Consider the following 16,542-nt stretch of genomic DNA (forward strand, 5'->3'; position numbering starts at 1 on the left):
AGTCATCTTTTTTTATTTTTCTTTAAGGCTGGTTATCTTTTTTATTTGTTTTTATTTTTATTTTTGATTACATAAAAATTAAGATTAGTCTAAGTTTAAGTTGACTAGTTGGTCAAACTAGTTCTTAAGTCACTGTCATAACATAGAGGCTAAGTTTTTTGCAACTGGCCCCTGAACTGCAGCTACTTTGACTTTTTGAACTACTGCTTGGGAAAGCAGCCCTCTGGCAACCACAACACCATAGAAACTACATTAAAACATGCTAAGAACCCTAGAACTGTAGAATACCTTAACAAGCCACCCAGAACAGTGCTTTGCAAAGGCACAACTCGCGTGGTCTGAAAATATGTGTGTATTTGTATATATATATATATATATATATATATATATATATGTATTTTGTGAATAAAGTCGCAGAATTGTGAAATTAAACTCATATATATATATATATATATATATATGTATTATGTTTGGTATTATGCAAGTATGTGATGTAATTCAATGATGCAACACTTGTTGTGTTTGTTGCATTGACTGTATGATGTAAAAACATTTTAAAGCTTAGAAAGCATCAGTAGGCCCGAGCTATAGTTCATCCTCCCTCTGTGTTTCCTACTGTCTGGCAGCTCTAAGTCTCATGTTTTTTGAGTCCTCTCTGTGTGGTTCCCACATTTACCTGTTAACCTTTAACCTCTCCCAGCATGGCAAGCTTGCTTTAAGGTGATAAATATTCCACTGATTGCCGTCTAGCGTGTCTATGTTTCAGAACATTTATAGACAGGGAAGATAGTGAAGTAAACAGTGCTTTCCACAGTTTATCTCAAGCATGTACTATAAGACAGAGGTTTGTCATCCTGTTCACATGAATTATGTTGGCTTGACAAAGCCAATATTCTGTTCTACTATTAAAACATTATTTTTCCCCTTTATTTGAAACCAAAAATTTTAATTTTAAAATTGTAACTCCTTTCTCCTAGGTCTTTGAATCTAAATCCACCAAAGTCAGCACAGACATTGAGACTATTCTAACTAAGTGTCTAATTGTTTTAGTGGTTTGGAATTCCGGTGTAAGTGGTGTATTCGTGAAATTAAAACATATATAAATAGTATATATATATATATATATATATATAGATAGATAGATAGATACAGTATATATATAAATCTCAATCTGACATAATGGCATCATCACACGGTGCAGCTGATTGGTTCTTTTTGCATCAGCAGCTAATGAACTAGATGCTCATTATTCAAACACTTAGCTAGCGCTTGCAGTAGCAGTTGCAGCACGCTTCAGAAACCCTCCACCTTCCCCAGCTCCACCGGTATGGCTCTGCTACGGGGGGTGATTCATGTATGCTATATGTGCAAAAAAAAAAAAAAAAAGTTTTTTTATAAGAAGATTTTCTTATATTTGCTTGTCAAGAGTTATTCTGTGGAGTTATTCTGGTGCAACTTCACAACCATTTTTTTGCTGGTTTTGTGTTTTACTCTAAAATAATTGTAAAATTCTGCACACAGTTTACAAATGGTCGCTAGATTTAAAACTAATGCACAATTTGTTGTAATGTCCTATCTCACAAGAGCGCACACTAGAAGTGACGGTGATGGATGCTGACCGCACATTAGCTATGATATGGGGTTTTTGTCGCAGATTTAAAACATGAAAGGGTGACGAGCTTCAGCGTTTGGCTTTAGCTGCATTCTTGTCAGTGGATGGAAGGGTTTGGATGGAAGGAGACAGGACAAAAACAAAGAGGCTGCTGGGATAGACACCGCTCACGTCTCTGCCTTGCTGCTGACAGCAGAGATAATGGCCAATAAGGCAGTGCGCCATTCTAAATGAATGATTGGCTCCCAGTACAGTCAGTCATGCTCCAGGGAGCTCTGCTTCACCGTCAAGGCCAGAAGTGGGAGGGGTGTAGGGTTGGTGGGGGGTGTCTGGGGGCAGAGACAGTCAGAGACAGAGAGAAGCTGTAAGGAGGGTTTGGTCTGATGCAGTGGCATGAGATGGACTTCTGAAATGAGGAAGAAATGTCCCCTCTCTACATAATCCAATGTAAATTAATGTTTAATTTGTTGTTTACATGGTTTCCAGAATATGGAAGAGCATTCAACGTGTTAAACAATTAATGCACGTCTTCAACCTGCATGTAAATACCGTAATAAGGGATTTTCCTAGCATCTTCACAATTCAAGCTTAATTTGCAAGTCATCCAGGCCTATTACTACAGGCAATGTGCCAAATTACATTATCAAAAGCAGCGGCACTGAATGAGTAAGGAGCTGTTCACACAAGATGCATTCTTGCATTCAAAATCAGCTAGAGGAGCACAGCAGAACTGAAAAAGCATTTGTGTTGATATGTGTTTTCAAGGTTCTAAAACATTTTTTTTAATTTGACACAGCGACTGTAGATGTACACGTATATATTTCAGTCCAAGCGTTGCTTGCATGGCAGCACAGAATTCTGCATCCTTGATCTGTTTTTGCTGCTCTATAAGAATTGTACAATAAAGGGTTCTATGTATTTTTGCTTTACTGTTTATTGGTTTTATTTGTTGATTAAATATCTGTCATGTATAGCACCCATATATTTCTAAGAATTACATTTGACTGTTGGACGTGATGCAGGTTATGCAATACATTTTTTATGCAATAAATTTTTGGCAGTAGGACTTTTTTGCAGCCTGAAATAACATTGCACTAGTTGCAGACTCTTGTGCTGGTAGAATTTTAATTTGACTTCAAATGTGTGCTAGCATCATCAGCCCACTTGACCTTGAGTAATATTTTACAGCGGCACTAAGTGGGCAGTTTGGACTGATTTATGTAACAGTCACTACAGATTCATTTTTCGCATGAATTGCTGCTACAACACATTCATGTTTCACCACTTTACTACTTTAGACGATCCTGTTTGAGGTTTGGTCATCACTGGATCCTAAGGAAAGTGTGTTAACGGACTGAAATCTTTGCTATCGGTCTTACACCGAGCTTGACCATTGCTGCATGGCTCCCAGCTCTCTGCATCACTGCCTCTTTTGAGGGGATTAGACTCCAGGGACCCTTGCACATCCCCACCCTACCCCTGTCAGCCGTACGTTCATCATTCACCGTGCAAACCACCACCCCCGACACCTGTCGAATGGCAGAGCTCAGCTGGGCAGGTGGGCTGCTTGCCTCTAACCAACCAGATGACAGTGGGGTGATGAGCTATCAGAGCAGAATGCTGCACTAAAGGCAGCACTGCAATAATATGACATCAGAGTTGAACAGAGCTCATCACCATAAAGAGAATATTTTTGACATTGTGTCTGCTTAAAGGGGAAGCAATAATTTTTTCGATCATTTTTTCACATAAAAGCGAAAATCACCCTCTTGTTGTTCCATCTTTCTTTCATGGAAAAAGTAAGAAAAAAAAAAAGAAGTATCATAAAAGTGATCCATATGATGAAGTCATTTTGGATAAAAGCATCTGCCAGATGAAATTAAAAGTAGTGTTAATCTTATTTAATGGTCCTGAGTTAATTTAATGTTTAAAAAAAAGATTAATAAACTGTAACAAATGTACTGCTTATTGTTAATGTTAGTTAATGTGCTAATAGGACCTTAATGCGTTACCAAATAGTGATGTATGTAATTTTTTTTAGCTATTCATTGTCTCCCAGCCGTACTAGAGTGTGTAATTTTAAAGGGGTCATATGATGCCAATTTTCCACAAGTTGATATGATTCTTTAGGGTCTTAATGAAAAGTCTGTAATATAGTTTGGTTAAAAATTCTCAATGGTAGTGTAAAAACACCTTTTTTTACCCTGTCAAAAACAGCTCTTTTCAGATCAAGTCGTTTTTGTAGCATTTCCCTTTAAATGTTAATTAGCTCTGCTGACCCCGCCCCTCTCTTCCGAGCTGCTCTCAGAGAGACTGTTTACTTTAGCCGCATTCATCGTGAAACTTGCTAATTAGCACATTATTAGGAAAGGCGATTTGCAAAGATTCATTACAAAACATACTCACTTCTTCTGTAGATGAGGCTGGATCATGAATGATTCGCCCGAACATAGACGAATTTAGGCAGATCGGGGAGCATTCCCTTCAGAAACAAACGAAATCCACTGTTCGTTGTTCGAGTTCAGCGGCTCAGATGTCAGGAATAAATGACGACTGCTATGTTCATTATTACATCCAACAACAGAACACCTCAATCGCTTGTTAGGAGTCATTCTTGTCTACATCTGCTCCGGCGGTGAAACAATGGCGGACTGATGACAGCTCACTCAGGGCGGGTCTGAGGTAAGACACCAGTCCAGTCTGTGCTGAAACGCTACTGTCAATCAAACTATCGTGAGATTAAAAAAAAAAAAACACTGGGGGGATTTTTATCATTATAGGGTGGTTGTGTACACACACTGCCAACACACATTTCAGTTCAAACAACTTGTAAAAGTGCATGTAGCATCCTATGACCCCTTTAAATACAGACACCAAAGGCTCTGTTCTAATGTTTTCTCACACTAACCGGAACCCTCAACTCATGAGCGTGTCATCAGAGATGTTAGCAGTTTTTTTACGGTTGAATTTGACACAACAAATCACGGCCAGCATCATTGCTTTCTGCCTCTTACACATCTTGTTTTCCACTAGGGTTGCATTAGCTGGCAGGTTGGTGTACGGTCACCCTTGAGACCTGCACACTCTCGTTCACAGCACACCATTTTTGCACATGACTGATGCTAAGCTCGCTCTTTCCGGTCCTGATTCATCAGCATGTAGGAGGCTTCCAGAATCGCTTAACACTCTTAAGTCGTGCTCCGGCATTGTCATGCAGAAATTAGCCTTCTATTTTTAGCTTGATATCTGCAGTGCGTTGTGTTAGAGGATGCTGGATGCAGTTTGGAGGCACGGTGGGGCACGTTACACCGCTGGCTGCTGCCACTGCGGATTCTTCACGCCACATTACCGAAGCCAGTAGCGGGCCTGCTTCCTAGATGACTAAATCTGTAGCAGCATTAAGGGTGCAAAAACAACCCTCCGACAGACTGAAAACGCATCCTGACAAAGAGCTTCAAATGGTGACTTCTTTTGGATGGAATATACTGTATGTTTTGTACAGATCGATGATATGTGTCTGCTGAAGCCACAAGATTTTAACTCATGTTTAATGAAGAACTACACTAACCATAATTCTGAAGAGCCACCAATCAGAGTCGATGTCAGTGTTACCATGGAAACAATACGCCCACTCTGGGAAAGCTTTACAAATGACATAAGTCCCGCTACAGTCTTAAACTACCTAGGTACAGTATTTGAATATAACCAAATAATTTGCAATAAACATGCTTTCATTCAGTTTTTAATGTTTTGAAGAGGTCTCTTCTGCTCACCAACCTTGTATTTATTTGATGAAAAATAGAGTAAAAAAGTAATATTGTTAAATATTATTACAGTTTTTGCAGACAATAACTGTTTTCTATTTTAATGTATTTTAAAGTGTATTTTTTTTCCTGTACAGGCAAAGCTAACTTTTCAACAGCCATTACTTCAGTCAGTGTCATGTCATCCTAAAGAAATCATTCTAATATACTGATTTTTTGCTTACAACACATTTCTTATTGTTATCAGTGTTGAACATATTTGTGGTCTAATATTTTTGTGAAATACCTCTGTAGTCTGGAACAGAGGTGGACAAAGAACACAACTCCATTACTTGAGTGAAAGTACAGATGCTGCTGGTCAAATATTACTCCATTACAAGTGAAAGTTGTAAAGCCAGATTTTTACTTAAGTAAAAGTACAGAATACTTGCTTTTAAAAGTACTTTTTTTTATGTCAATGCACTGTTTTGTTATTGTTGTATGTAATAACTTATGCCTCTGAAGCATGAATGAAGAGTTTATGGAATGGTGAAAACCTAGAAACTAAACAAGTGAGTTGACCAAAAATTAAAAAAAAAATATAAAAAATAACAGCCCTACTCCCACCCCAACAAAAGCAGCATGGTAGTGATCTCACACAGCTCTGGCAGTGTGTGCACACATCTACGTGTAGCCATTCATCCACATTTGAACCAAGTGGACAGTGAAATTGCTGTAAATACAGACTGATAAGAAAAAAAGAATCAAACCTTCTTTAAAACCCAGCAACACAACTGTAGCTGTATAACTTTACAACAGCAACACTGCTTTAACAAAAAAGCGAAACAGCAAGATTTAATTGACATCAAAACAAAAATGTAAAAAATGCTCTCTAATCGCTTTCGCGGTACTTTGATTTCATGCACAGAATGGTCTGTGCAGTGCTGCTTCAAGTCAAACGCCTACTGTGCTTTGTTAGGAGACGCACAACCGTTTTTCTGTGGCTTTATAGGTAATAGTTTCATTTACACAATTTTGCAAAATCAAGCAATATTGTGTCTAATAAATACCACAATAGTAACTTCTTATTATTAAATTGTTGTAAATAAATATCACATTTGCAACTGGTCAGTGTTCAGAAAATGCTTGGAAATATCTTCATGTAACCCTACAAGAGTGATTACTTATAGACTGTCTGGAAAAAAAGTCACGTTTTAGAGAAGAAGAAAAAAATCACCCACTGACTTTCAAAGCTGCTACATAGTAACGACTTTCTACTTCGAGGGTCTTGACAGAAATGTAGTGGAGTGAAAAGTACGATATTTGTCTTTCAAATGTAGTGAAGTTAAAGTCATAAGTTTCCAGAAAAAAATAATACTCAAGTAAAGTACAGATACTTAAAAAGTGTACTTAAGTACAGTAATCAAGTAAATGTACTTCATTATTGTCCACCTCCGGTCTGGAAACAAGGTTATTAAAAAATGGTCACCGTTGCACTTTTTTAAGGACACTTTTGTGTCAAGACAGTGGTGAGATCACTGCAAGAAGATGAGAGTGTGGGAAAATGTTGGGAAATGTTGCAAGTCAAATTCAAACTTTCATTAGTTCAGAATCAGAAACACAAGCCATTAATTTGACCTCCTTGTTCAGGGTTTTTCAGGGTGAAAGAGCTCTCCCTGGTGGTAGCAGGGTCATCCCTGTGCAAGGAATGACTTTAGTGCTGCCAAGCCAAATGTCAGTGCTGACACGGATCAGGGACATGTAAATGAGGTAGCTAATTGCCTCCATTGGATTTTGAAATCAAAGCTCGGTACACTGAGATGCAAACGGAGCAGTGGAGAAAATTAAACTTCCCCTGCAAGTGACAATCAATGTAAAATGAACAGAATGCAAAGCAAGCACTGTTTCTTTCTCTTCCACTTTAGCAGATCATTATTCTATTTCAAATACTGCAGGAATGTGTTGATCTGCCTGGTGAGGAAATTCAACATCGATTTACTCTATCAATAACCCGATTGCATTCATTAATTGAAACAGGTAATAAAGCTAATATTTGCCTTGCTCCTGTGTACTGTAAAAGATTGCTTTGATTTTACAATATTTAACAGGATTTATTGCAAAAATAAATAAATAAAATGTTATAGAACACAATCTGTTATTAAAATAACATTTTGTTCATAAAAAAAAGAACTGAATGCATTGCAAGTTCTATTTCAGCACATTATATATTGCCTAAAATTATTTATTTATTTATTTTAGGTAAGTCACGATTCCCATGCAGTCTTAAGGCAACTGACCACCTCTGCACGTAGACGTGTCTCAGTGGAAATAACTTGTGTAAGAGCTCTCTGAGTAAGTGACATCGGATCAGGCCCTCTGTAGATGACCCTGATAAGGCTGAGTTGAGATGTAACTGTGATACAGGATTGCTGGAGAGACTCTGTCCCGCCTGGAGACCCTGTGAGATCACATGAGATCAGACGTTAAGAGAGACTGCTATGGAAAAACAGCAAGTTACTGATACGTGTGTTGACCCATCAAAGCTATGGGGAAATCTAACATCAAGTGTGGCCCTTATGAGAATATTCAGATTATTTATTTTTGCAGCTTTCACTAAGCAAATATGAGAGAATTAATTTCCCTCAGTACCTCTGAATCAATAAGTTATTGCTTTTAATATTTATTCTGCACAACCTTGCATCTCCTTCATGCGGTAAAAATTTAGTCAAAGTAATAACACCATGTTTCAAAGATATTGGAAATCCATATATGGTTAGGCCGATTTGTAATGTACTTTATTACCTTAGAGGAAACATCCTTCATGTCTGTTGTGTGTGTTTGGCTGTGTTGCTGAAGCTCAAAAAAACAAAACAAAAACAAAACACATTTTTAACAATCATCAATTTTTTGTCAAGTGACTCATTATGTAGACCACTGTAGGCTAGTTAACTGCTAATCAAAACCTGTTATGCAAATAAGCATGTCCATTTAATATCGTAAGTAGGGCTGTAGCTATCGATTATTTTAGTAATCGAGTATTCTACAGATTATTCCATCGATTAATCGAGTAATCAGATAAGAAGTCATTTTTCTTTATTAAAGAGCAATACTAGATACACAAGAGAAAATAAGATAGGTATCTTAAAATAAACAACTAATTTGTTTCCTTTTTAGAAAAATAAATATTTTTACTGCTGAAATTGCATACATTAAAGGGGTCATATGATGCGATTTCAATTTTTCCTTTCTCTTTGGAGTGTTACAAGCTCTTGGTGCATAAAGAAGATCTGTAAAGTTGCAAAGACTAAAGTCTCAAATCCAAAGAGATATTCTTTATAAAAGTTAAGAGTTAACCACGCCTACCTAAAACGGCTCGTTCTAACACGCGAAACTACTTTGTTTGGTCTTCCAAAAAAGGACTAGAAATCAGTGGTTATGTTGTATTTACAACACTGTTCCAGAACACAGTATGTGAGGGGCGTAACATTTCCGTCTCACGCTTGAGGTATTCGGCCAATCACAATGCATTGGATAGCTGGCCAATCACAGCACACCTCGCTTTTCAGACCGATGAGCTTTGTAAAAATCGACGCGTTTCAAAAAGGCGGGGCATAGCGGAGAAACAATAATGTACAGTATGTGGAAAATAATGTGTTTTTTTTACTTTAAACCGCATAAACACATTTCATTACACCAAATACACAAAATAATGTACTTTTTAGCAGCATCATATGACCCCTTTAATTACCGTTAAAACTAAACCCATACAAATGCATAAATAATATTTTGTTATTTTAAACATGAAACATTGAATTCTGATATTTACAATTATTTTAAAAATGAAAATATACTTTAAATGTGAAATTAAAACTGGCAGTAGGTGACAGCAAGTCACTGTTAATAAGTGAGTAATTTCGACTGAACCGAATCATTTGAACGGTTGATTCATTCAGGAACGAAACGCCGTCATGTTGCTCAAAGACGCAAAACAGCGCTGTGGCTTTGTTTGAAATTATTTTTTGTTGGCGAAATAGAGCACTACATGCAATATGGTGTCTAAAACGTAAATATCTTATTCTTAAACTTGTTTATTGAACTGTTGCATAAAATCAGTAACACATTTGTAATCATGCTTATTTTTAGAGGTGAAAACTGGCACTCTTCGTGTGATACTGACAAACTTTCTTTCTGTGGTATTTTTATGCATAACTGTATGGGGAGTGTGTGTGTGTGTGTGTGTGTGTGTCACAGAGAGAGAATGAGACGATCAACATGAATGGCGCTTAGTCTTTTACAAAACATATCAAACTTAGGGACATCATAACTAGCCACCATATTGATTTACGGTCTTCGGTGCGTTCCAAACAGGATATATCGCCCTCCGAAGGGCACTTCGGAGTGAAAACAATCATGGCCGTCATATTGAAGAGTCGTTCCAAACCGAAGTGCTCAAAACTGGCCACTTCAAAGGGGCCCTTCAGAATGAAGGATTTCGAAGGGTACAACTGATGGACACTTCGGGTTCCCATGATCCTTTGCGCAGATTCTTTGCATGATGACGGCAGCGTTTATCGGGTTGTGCGTCAGTAATAATGGTCCATGGGGAAACACAGTGTTCCGTGTGTAGTTACAGTAAATGGACTAAACGAAGCCTCGAGGCAAATAATTTGCATCGATGATTTTTTGTATTCGAGTTACTCGAGGAATCGTTTCAGCCCTAATCATAAACTTTTGCTTGTGTGGTTGGTTGTGTTGGCCTTGTGAAACAGGTGAATTAATAATCTTGTGAATACTAAAGCTGCCCAGTTTGAAAATTATTTTGTAGAAGGCGAAATGTGCAACACTATGGTACTAGATGGAATTGCTGATTAATGCTGTGAACCAAATGGTATAAATCCACCTCTGAAGGGCACTTCGTAGCGAGAACAGTCATGCTATACTAAAGGGTCATTCCAAACTAAAGCCACATCAAATGGTCCTTCGGAATGAAGGATTTTAAAGAAACACTTTGTGCAATGATTGAATGAGTGCACAGGTTGAATTGCATGGCAAAGGCACTTCCTTAATTGGTTGGCAAGGTGACAAAGAAGTGCATTCCAAGGGATAGTTTTTTGGGCCCCTACACCCTTCATCACTTCGAAGCTCTCACTCTGGAGGGTAAACCCTTCAAAGGGATTATGATATAGGGATGAGCCCTTCAGAATGAAATGCAATAATAATCACCTCCTGTATTCCACTGATTGGACAAACAGATTGGTTGAGCCAATGCTGCTTGTTGGACCAGCCAGGATGCTCAGCCAAATGAAGCAAAAGCTGTGCCTAAAATGTTATACTGTATAAAGTATTTTCTATGAATGTGTGTAGTATACAGTAAATGCAATCTGGATGTACTATGTAGAAGGAAAGTAGACATTCAAACACAGGGAATGTTTTGAAATCCACATACTAATGCCAGGATTACGCTTCTCTGCATATTAAACTGGACTAGGAGAAAGTATTTTAAGTACTTTCACCTTTAATCCACCCATCCATCCATTCTTCAAACCGCTTACCCTATACAGGGTCATCGGAATGCTGGAGTCTGTGTTTCACCTTTAATGATAATCTAATATTGATTGTGTCAGCCAAAGTGTACATATAGCAATAATGAGGTAGATAAGGATTTGTGTATTCGTATATTCAACAATTTATTAAATGTAATGGTAAAACAATTGTGAATTAAACTGTCTGAGAAGCTATGAAGCTCTGACTCCAGCTTGTCTCAACACACCTGTCTAGACGTTTCTAGTAAACATATGCACCTTGATTAGATCTAGGCACAACATAGAGCAAAAGTGAATTCGTGGCGACATCCAATCCAAATTTAAAATCTGTTTTATAATTGTTCCTTGAGCTTGATTTGCTTACTCAGGCTTTCATTGTTTCATCGTAGCTTAATATACACATCCTTCACAACAAGCTTCTCTTACCCTCTCCTCTTCATCTCAGTTTTATCTTAAGCTTTCCATTTCGTTTTTTTTCCTTTCTCTCTCTCTGTCACTCCCACAACCCCATCTTACTTCTCTGCTTTCTTCCTATCCTGTTTTCACTTGTTCTCTCTCCTCCCTTTCCTTTCTGTCCCTGTAATTTGCTCAGAGGGGAGCTGACAGTGAGTTCTGATACATCCTTTGGCAAGCCGAAATTCTAGGGGAAGAGAACAGTTAGCATGAAAGAAACAAGCCCTCGCAGATTTATAAAGACATTTGCCATTGTTCTTCCTTTACTGCAGGGTAATTTGCAAATAGCAATGTCACACTTCAAATGTTGGATACGGAAATGAGCTTCCTCTGCCAAGAGGCACTGGGAATCAAATCATGAAAAGCACTTGAGGCCTCATCAGCAGGACATTTCCAAATAAAATATAAAGAAAACTTCCAGAAAGGTTATTTCTTAAATGGTTACATCAAACACAACTCTCTCTGATTCCTTATTCAGACAGAATTTGAGGTGAAATTGAAGGGTCTTTGCAAGGGAGCACCGATGTGAATCCATGGTATGCTGCTTCACCTCAGTGCTCTGACAAAGCTCCCACAATTCCATTCTGTCTGCATCTACCTCAGAAAGTCACTTCAGGGAAATCTTGGTTTTAACACTGACAGAACTTTTTACTTGTCTGTGACAGAATGATAATTTTTAATGTTCATTGTTCAAAGAACAACATCAATGTTAATTTTACCCATTTTCAAGTTCACTTATTGAAAAAAAATTAACATTGTAATTTTTTTCTTGATTGTTTTCAGCACGCGAGGACAACGTGGCGACATTCCGGGGTTCGGAGTACTTCTGCTATGACTTGTCTCAGAATCCTATCCAGAGTAGCAGTGATGAGATCACTCTGTCCTTCAAAACTTGGCAACGCAACGGTCTCATCCTCCACACGGGCAAGTCGGCTGACTACGTTAACCTAGCGCTGAAAGACGGTGCCGTTTCGTTGGTCATCAACCTGGGCTCAGGAGCCTTCGAGGCTATCGTTGAGCCTGTCAATGGAAAGTTCAATGACAACGCCTGGCATGACATCAAAGTGACACGCAACCTGAGACAGGTAATCACTAGACGACGGCTGCTCTTAAGACTACTCACAGCTAGCTGGAGAACTAGTTAATGTTCTAATTCAAATATAATTATGTTGCAGCTGGTTTATAATAAGATTTTTTTTTTTGGAACTGTCACTATTTAATTAAGACTGAATTTAGTTGCATTGAAATTTGTTAACTAGTTTCCTAATAATGAAGGAGTATGTTCCCTGCTGAAAAAAACAATAGATACCATCACAAAATGTGTAATGGTTTTACTGGTTATAATGAGACTTGTAATGGACCCTGTGTGTCTCTACTGGTAATTGGTCACCTTCTATTGGTGGCTTGTTAAAACCAATAAATCCTAATGGAATATGTCCCAAAACACAGTACAGAAAACAATTTTTTAATGGTTTAAAGTTGATGGTTTGTAATGTTTGTAATGGTATTTGTAGTGGAAACCATTCAAATTTTCTGTGATGGTTTTATTGTTTTTTTTTCAGTAGGGTTCTTGTTTCCTCCTGTGTTTTCAAACCTTAAAGTCTTTTATCTCTTTTACTTGACATGGTTTAACACTCAAGGGCATCAGAAAACTCAAAGCTTGACTTCAAATCCTTTCAGTCTATGCTCCAAAGCTCTACAAGTGTCAGCTAACTTTCAAAGTTTTATCTTAGCAATCACCTTTTAGACAGTGGTCGACAGTTATTTCCCTTTAACGTTTACATTTAAGCAAGGTACTTGGAGGTCTGACTAAGCCAGCAGTTTGTTTAGAACAAATAGCTTTGCAGTGAATCTTAAATACAGTTCTTAACTGAAGAGACCAGGACCCTCATTTATAAAGATTCACCTAATCATTTTAAATGTATACATACAATAATGTCCTAAATGTTTCTATAAACTCTTTACAAAACATCTGCATGCATGAAAACTTGTTCCTAAATCCATTTGTTTTGTTATTGCAAATAATATTAATATTGTGCAGACCTAAAAAGGAAATTTAATTCAGAAAGACAATAAAAAGCATAAAAGTCTACATGACATCAAAGTGACACGCAACCTGAGACAGGTAATCACTAGACGACGGCTGCTCTTAAGACTACTCACAGCTAGCTGGAGAACTAGTTAATGTTCTAATTCAAATATAATTATGTTGCAGCTGGTTTATAATAAGATTTTTTTTTTTGGAACTGTCACTATTTAATTAAGACTGAATTTAGTTGCATTGAAATTTGTTAACTAGTTTCCTAATAATGAAGGAGTATGTTCCCTGCTGAAAAAAACAATAGATACCATCACAAAATGTGTAATGGTTTTACTGGTTATAATGAGACTTGTAATGGACCCTGTGTGTCTCTACTGGTAATTGGTCACCTTCTATTGGTGGCTTGTTAAAACCAATAAATCCTAATGGAATATGTCCCAAAACACAGTACAGAAAACAATTTTTTAATGGTTTAAAGTTGATGGTTTGTAATGTTTGTAATGGTATTTGTAGTGGAAACCATTAAAATTTTCTGTGATGGTTTTATTGTTTTTTTTTCAGTAGGGTTCTTGTTTCCTCCTGTGTTTTCAAACCTTAAAGTCTTTTATCTCTTTTACTTGACATGGTTTAACACTCAAGGGCATCAGAAAACTCAAAGCTTGACTTCAAATCCTTTCAGTCTATGCTCCAAAGCTCTACAAGTGTCAGCTAACTTTCAAAGTTTTATCTTAGCAATCACCTTTTAGACAGTGGTCGACAGTTATTTCCCTTTAACGTTTACATTTAAGCAAGGTACTTGGAGGTCTGACTAAGCCAGCAGTTTGTTTAGAACAAATAGCTTTGCAGTGAATCTTAAATACAGTTCTTAACTGAAGAGACCAGGACCCTCATTTATAAAGATTCACCTAATCATTTTAAATGTATACATACAATAATGTCCTAAATGTTTCTATAAACTCTTTACAAAACATCTGCATGCATGAAAACTTGTTCCTAAATCCATTTGTTTTGTTATTGCAAATAATATTAATATTGTGCAGACCTAAAAAGGAAATTTAATTCAGAAAGACAATAAAAAGCATAAAAGTCTAATAAAAACAACGGTTGCAGCCTAACTTTTTCAACTTAACCTAATCAGTAATACAATTTGAAATCACATTGTCATAAAACTTTCAAGGAAGCGCTTTTAGTACTAGTTGTTTTAGCCTGCCATTTTTTAAAAACATTATTTCTTAAAATATTACCCAAAAATCATTATTCTCCTTGCTCAAAGTTTGAGCAAACATGCTTTACTGTGTAGCAGTAGCATTTTTTACTGCAAATTGCATGTTAACTTAATGACTAATGAAAACAGTAATTAGGGTATTAAAGGTGCAATAGGTGATTGTCTTCAGAAACATTATTTGTTATGCTGGTTGAAAGTCTCTTCACATGCAATCATTAAGTTAAGTGGTCTACATGTATTTATCTGTATTTATATATTCTGTGGAAGGCATAGGACCAAGACATGTTCGTCCAAAAAAAACGCTCGGCCCCGAGTGTTTTAATTGGCTTTCCAACCTGTCTGTCAACATAAGTATTTGCATACCTCTGCGCACCCGGTTCGCGCAGACAGGATACGTCATCAGCGTGTTCACACATACTGTGCAGACAGAGCGAGAATGGCAGACAAACATCAACAACCCGATCTTCCTTCCTGGTATTGTAGTACTTTTACTAACTGTACTATAAAGTTTTCTCACCGGTGAATGAAACATGATGTAGCCTAGCAGTTCCCAATTCTAGTCCTCGCGCCCCCGCGCTCTGCATATTTTGCATGTTTCACTTAGTTAACACACCCGATTCAGATGACCAGCTCGTTAGAAGTGAGCTACGTGCATGAACTGTGTTCTGATCGATATGATCCCTACACAGTGTTCATTGCTCCCTACTCCCTGAGCAGGAGAAATCCGTTGAAGTTTACTTAACTTCTCATTCACGGATTTGCGCTGCGCAGCGTCTGGATCTGTTTTTATACAGTCTATGGTCTGGATGCGAGGGTACGAAGACTGGAATTGGGAACCGCTGATGTAGCCTATTGTAATGTTGTCTCTGGTATTCTGGTCTGTGAGCGTTAATGCGTTCAGGGGGCGTGCCTTTGGACGGCGATTGCAGGGAGGATGGGACGTTCGCTTTCAGTGCTATCAGGCTAAAGTTAGCATTTTCCAAGATCTCCTACTGCACCTTTAAATATGCTTATAATAATCTTAAAATTATTAACATTTTCATCATTAATAAAATTTTTAATAGCTTAACATTGTTAGATAAGTTTTCCCTTTTGAACTGAAATCTAAATCTCGATTTGTCACTTTTAAAGTGGAATAAAATCAATAAAATGTAGGATGATATTGGATAGTATGTGGGTTTTATAAATGAGGCCCCAAGTGTTCTCTTACATGGAGCCTTTGATACATTTCCATCAGTAAGAGGGTTTGTATGTTCGAGGATTGGGTTTGAGTCTTCAGTGAGATCATGCTTGATTTGTTTGGCTGACCTTAAACTTTACTGGCAGGTGAGAGAGATTTATATGGAGTGAAAATATGATGAGGGCTTGACAAGTAAGTGCTTTTTTCATGTCACTACTTTGTTCAGACTGGTAAAAGATATAGCACAAACCTCATGGGATGTTTTCAGGCTAGCGTATGAGCTGACAGACTGAAGGAGATCTCGTTCTCTTGCTCTCTCTCTTTTTCTTTCTCTAATTCATGGGCATAGCTGTTTTAAAAAAATGGTGGGGATATTTGAGTTGGGAGCACAGATATTCTGGTCGTAACATAAGAAAATAGTGGAGCCTTAGCTCATGAATATCATTTAGATTATACACAAATAATGTAAAATGATCTGTTACTGATAATAAAATAAATAAATACATACATTGATGCCAGCAAATAAAAGAAGTAATAGTAATTATAATGGAAAACATTTCTAGGTTACGTATGTAACCATGGTTCCCCGAGGGAACGAGACACTGCGTCGAGATTCGCTTTGGGAACGCCCCTGCGTGACCGCATTCTGAAGCACGTGTCAAATCAGCCCAATGGAGCAGCGAGACGGCACGAGCGGGGTGACGTAAGCACCAGAAAGTATAAAAGCGCATCCGGCAGAGCGCAA

The 16,542-nt window shown here is 37.6% G+C and overlaps 1 protein-coding gene across 9 annotated transcripts in view; it reads left to right on the plus strand.

Annotated features, from left to right (window-relative positions):
- The window catches only part of nrxn3b (neurexin 3b), a 313,614-nt gene that overhangs the window by 70,355 nt on the left and 226,717 nt on the right, over positions 1-16,542 (plus strand). For all 9 annotated transcript variants that reach the window (XM_016562578.1, XM_016562579.1, XM_016562584.1 and 6 more), the window contains one exon: positions 12,135-12,436. In XM_016562578.1, the coding sequence (XP_016418064.1) occupies positions 12,135-12,436 (302 nt within the window). The remainder of the gene's footprint in view (positions 1-12,134; positions 12,437-16,542) is intronic.

The sequence above is a fragment of the Sinocyclocheilus rhinocerous genome, unplaced genomic scaffold (genome assembly GCF_001515625.1).
Source record: "Sinocyclocheilus rhinocerous isolate Xijiao unplaced genomic scaffold, SAMN03320098_v1.1 scaffold769, whole genome shotgun sequence".
NCBI classification, from domain to species: domain Eukaryota; kingdom Metazoa; phylum Chordata; class Actinopteri; order Cypriniformes; family Cyprinidae; genus Sinocyclocheilus; species Sinocyclocheilus rhinocerous.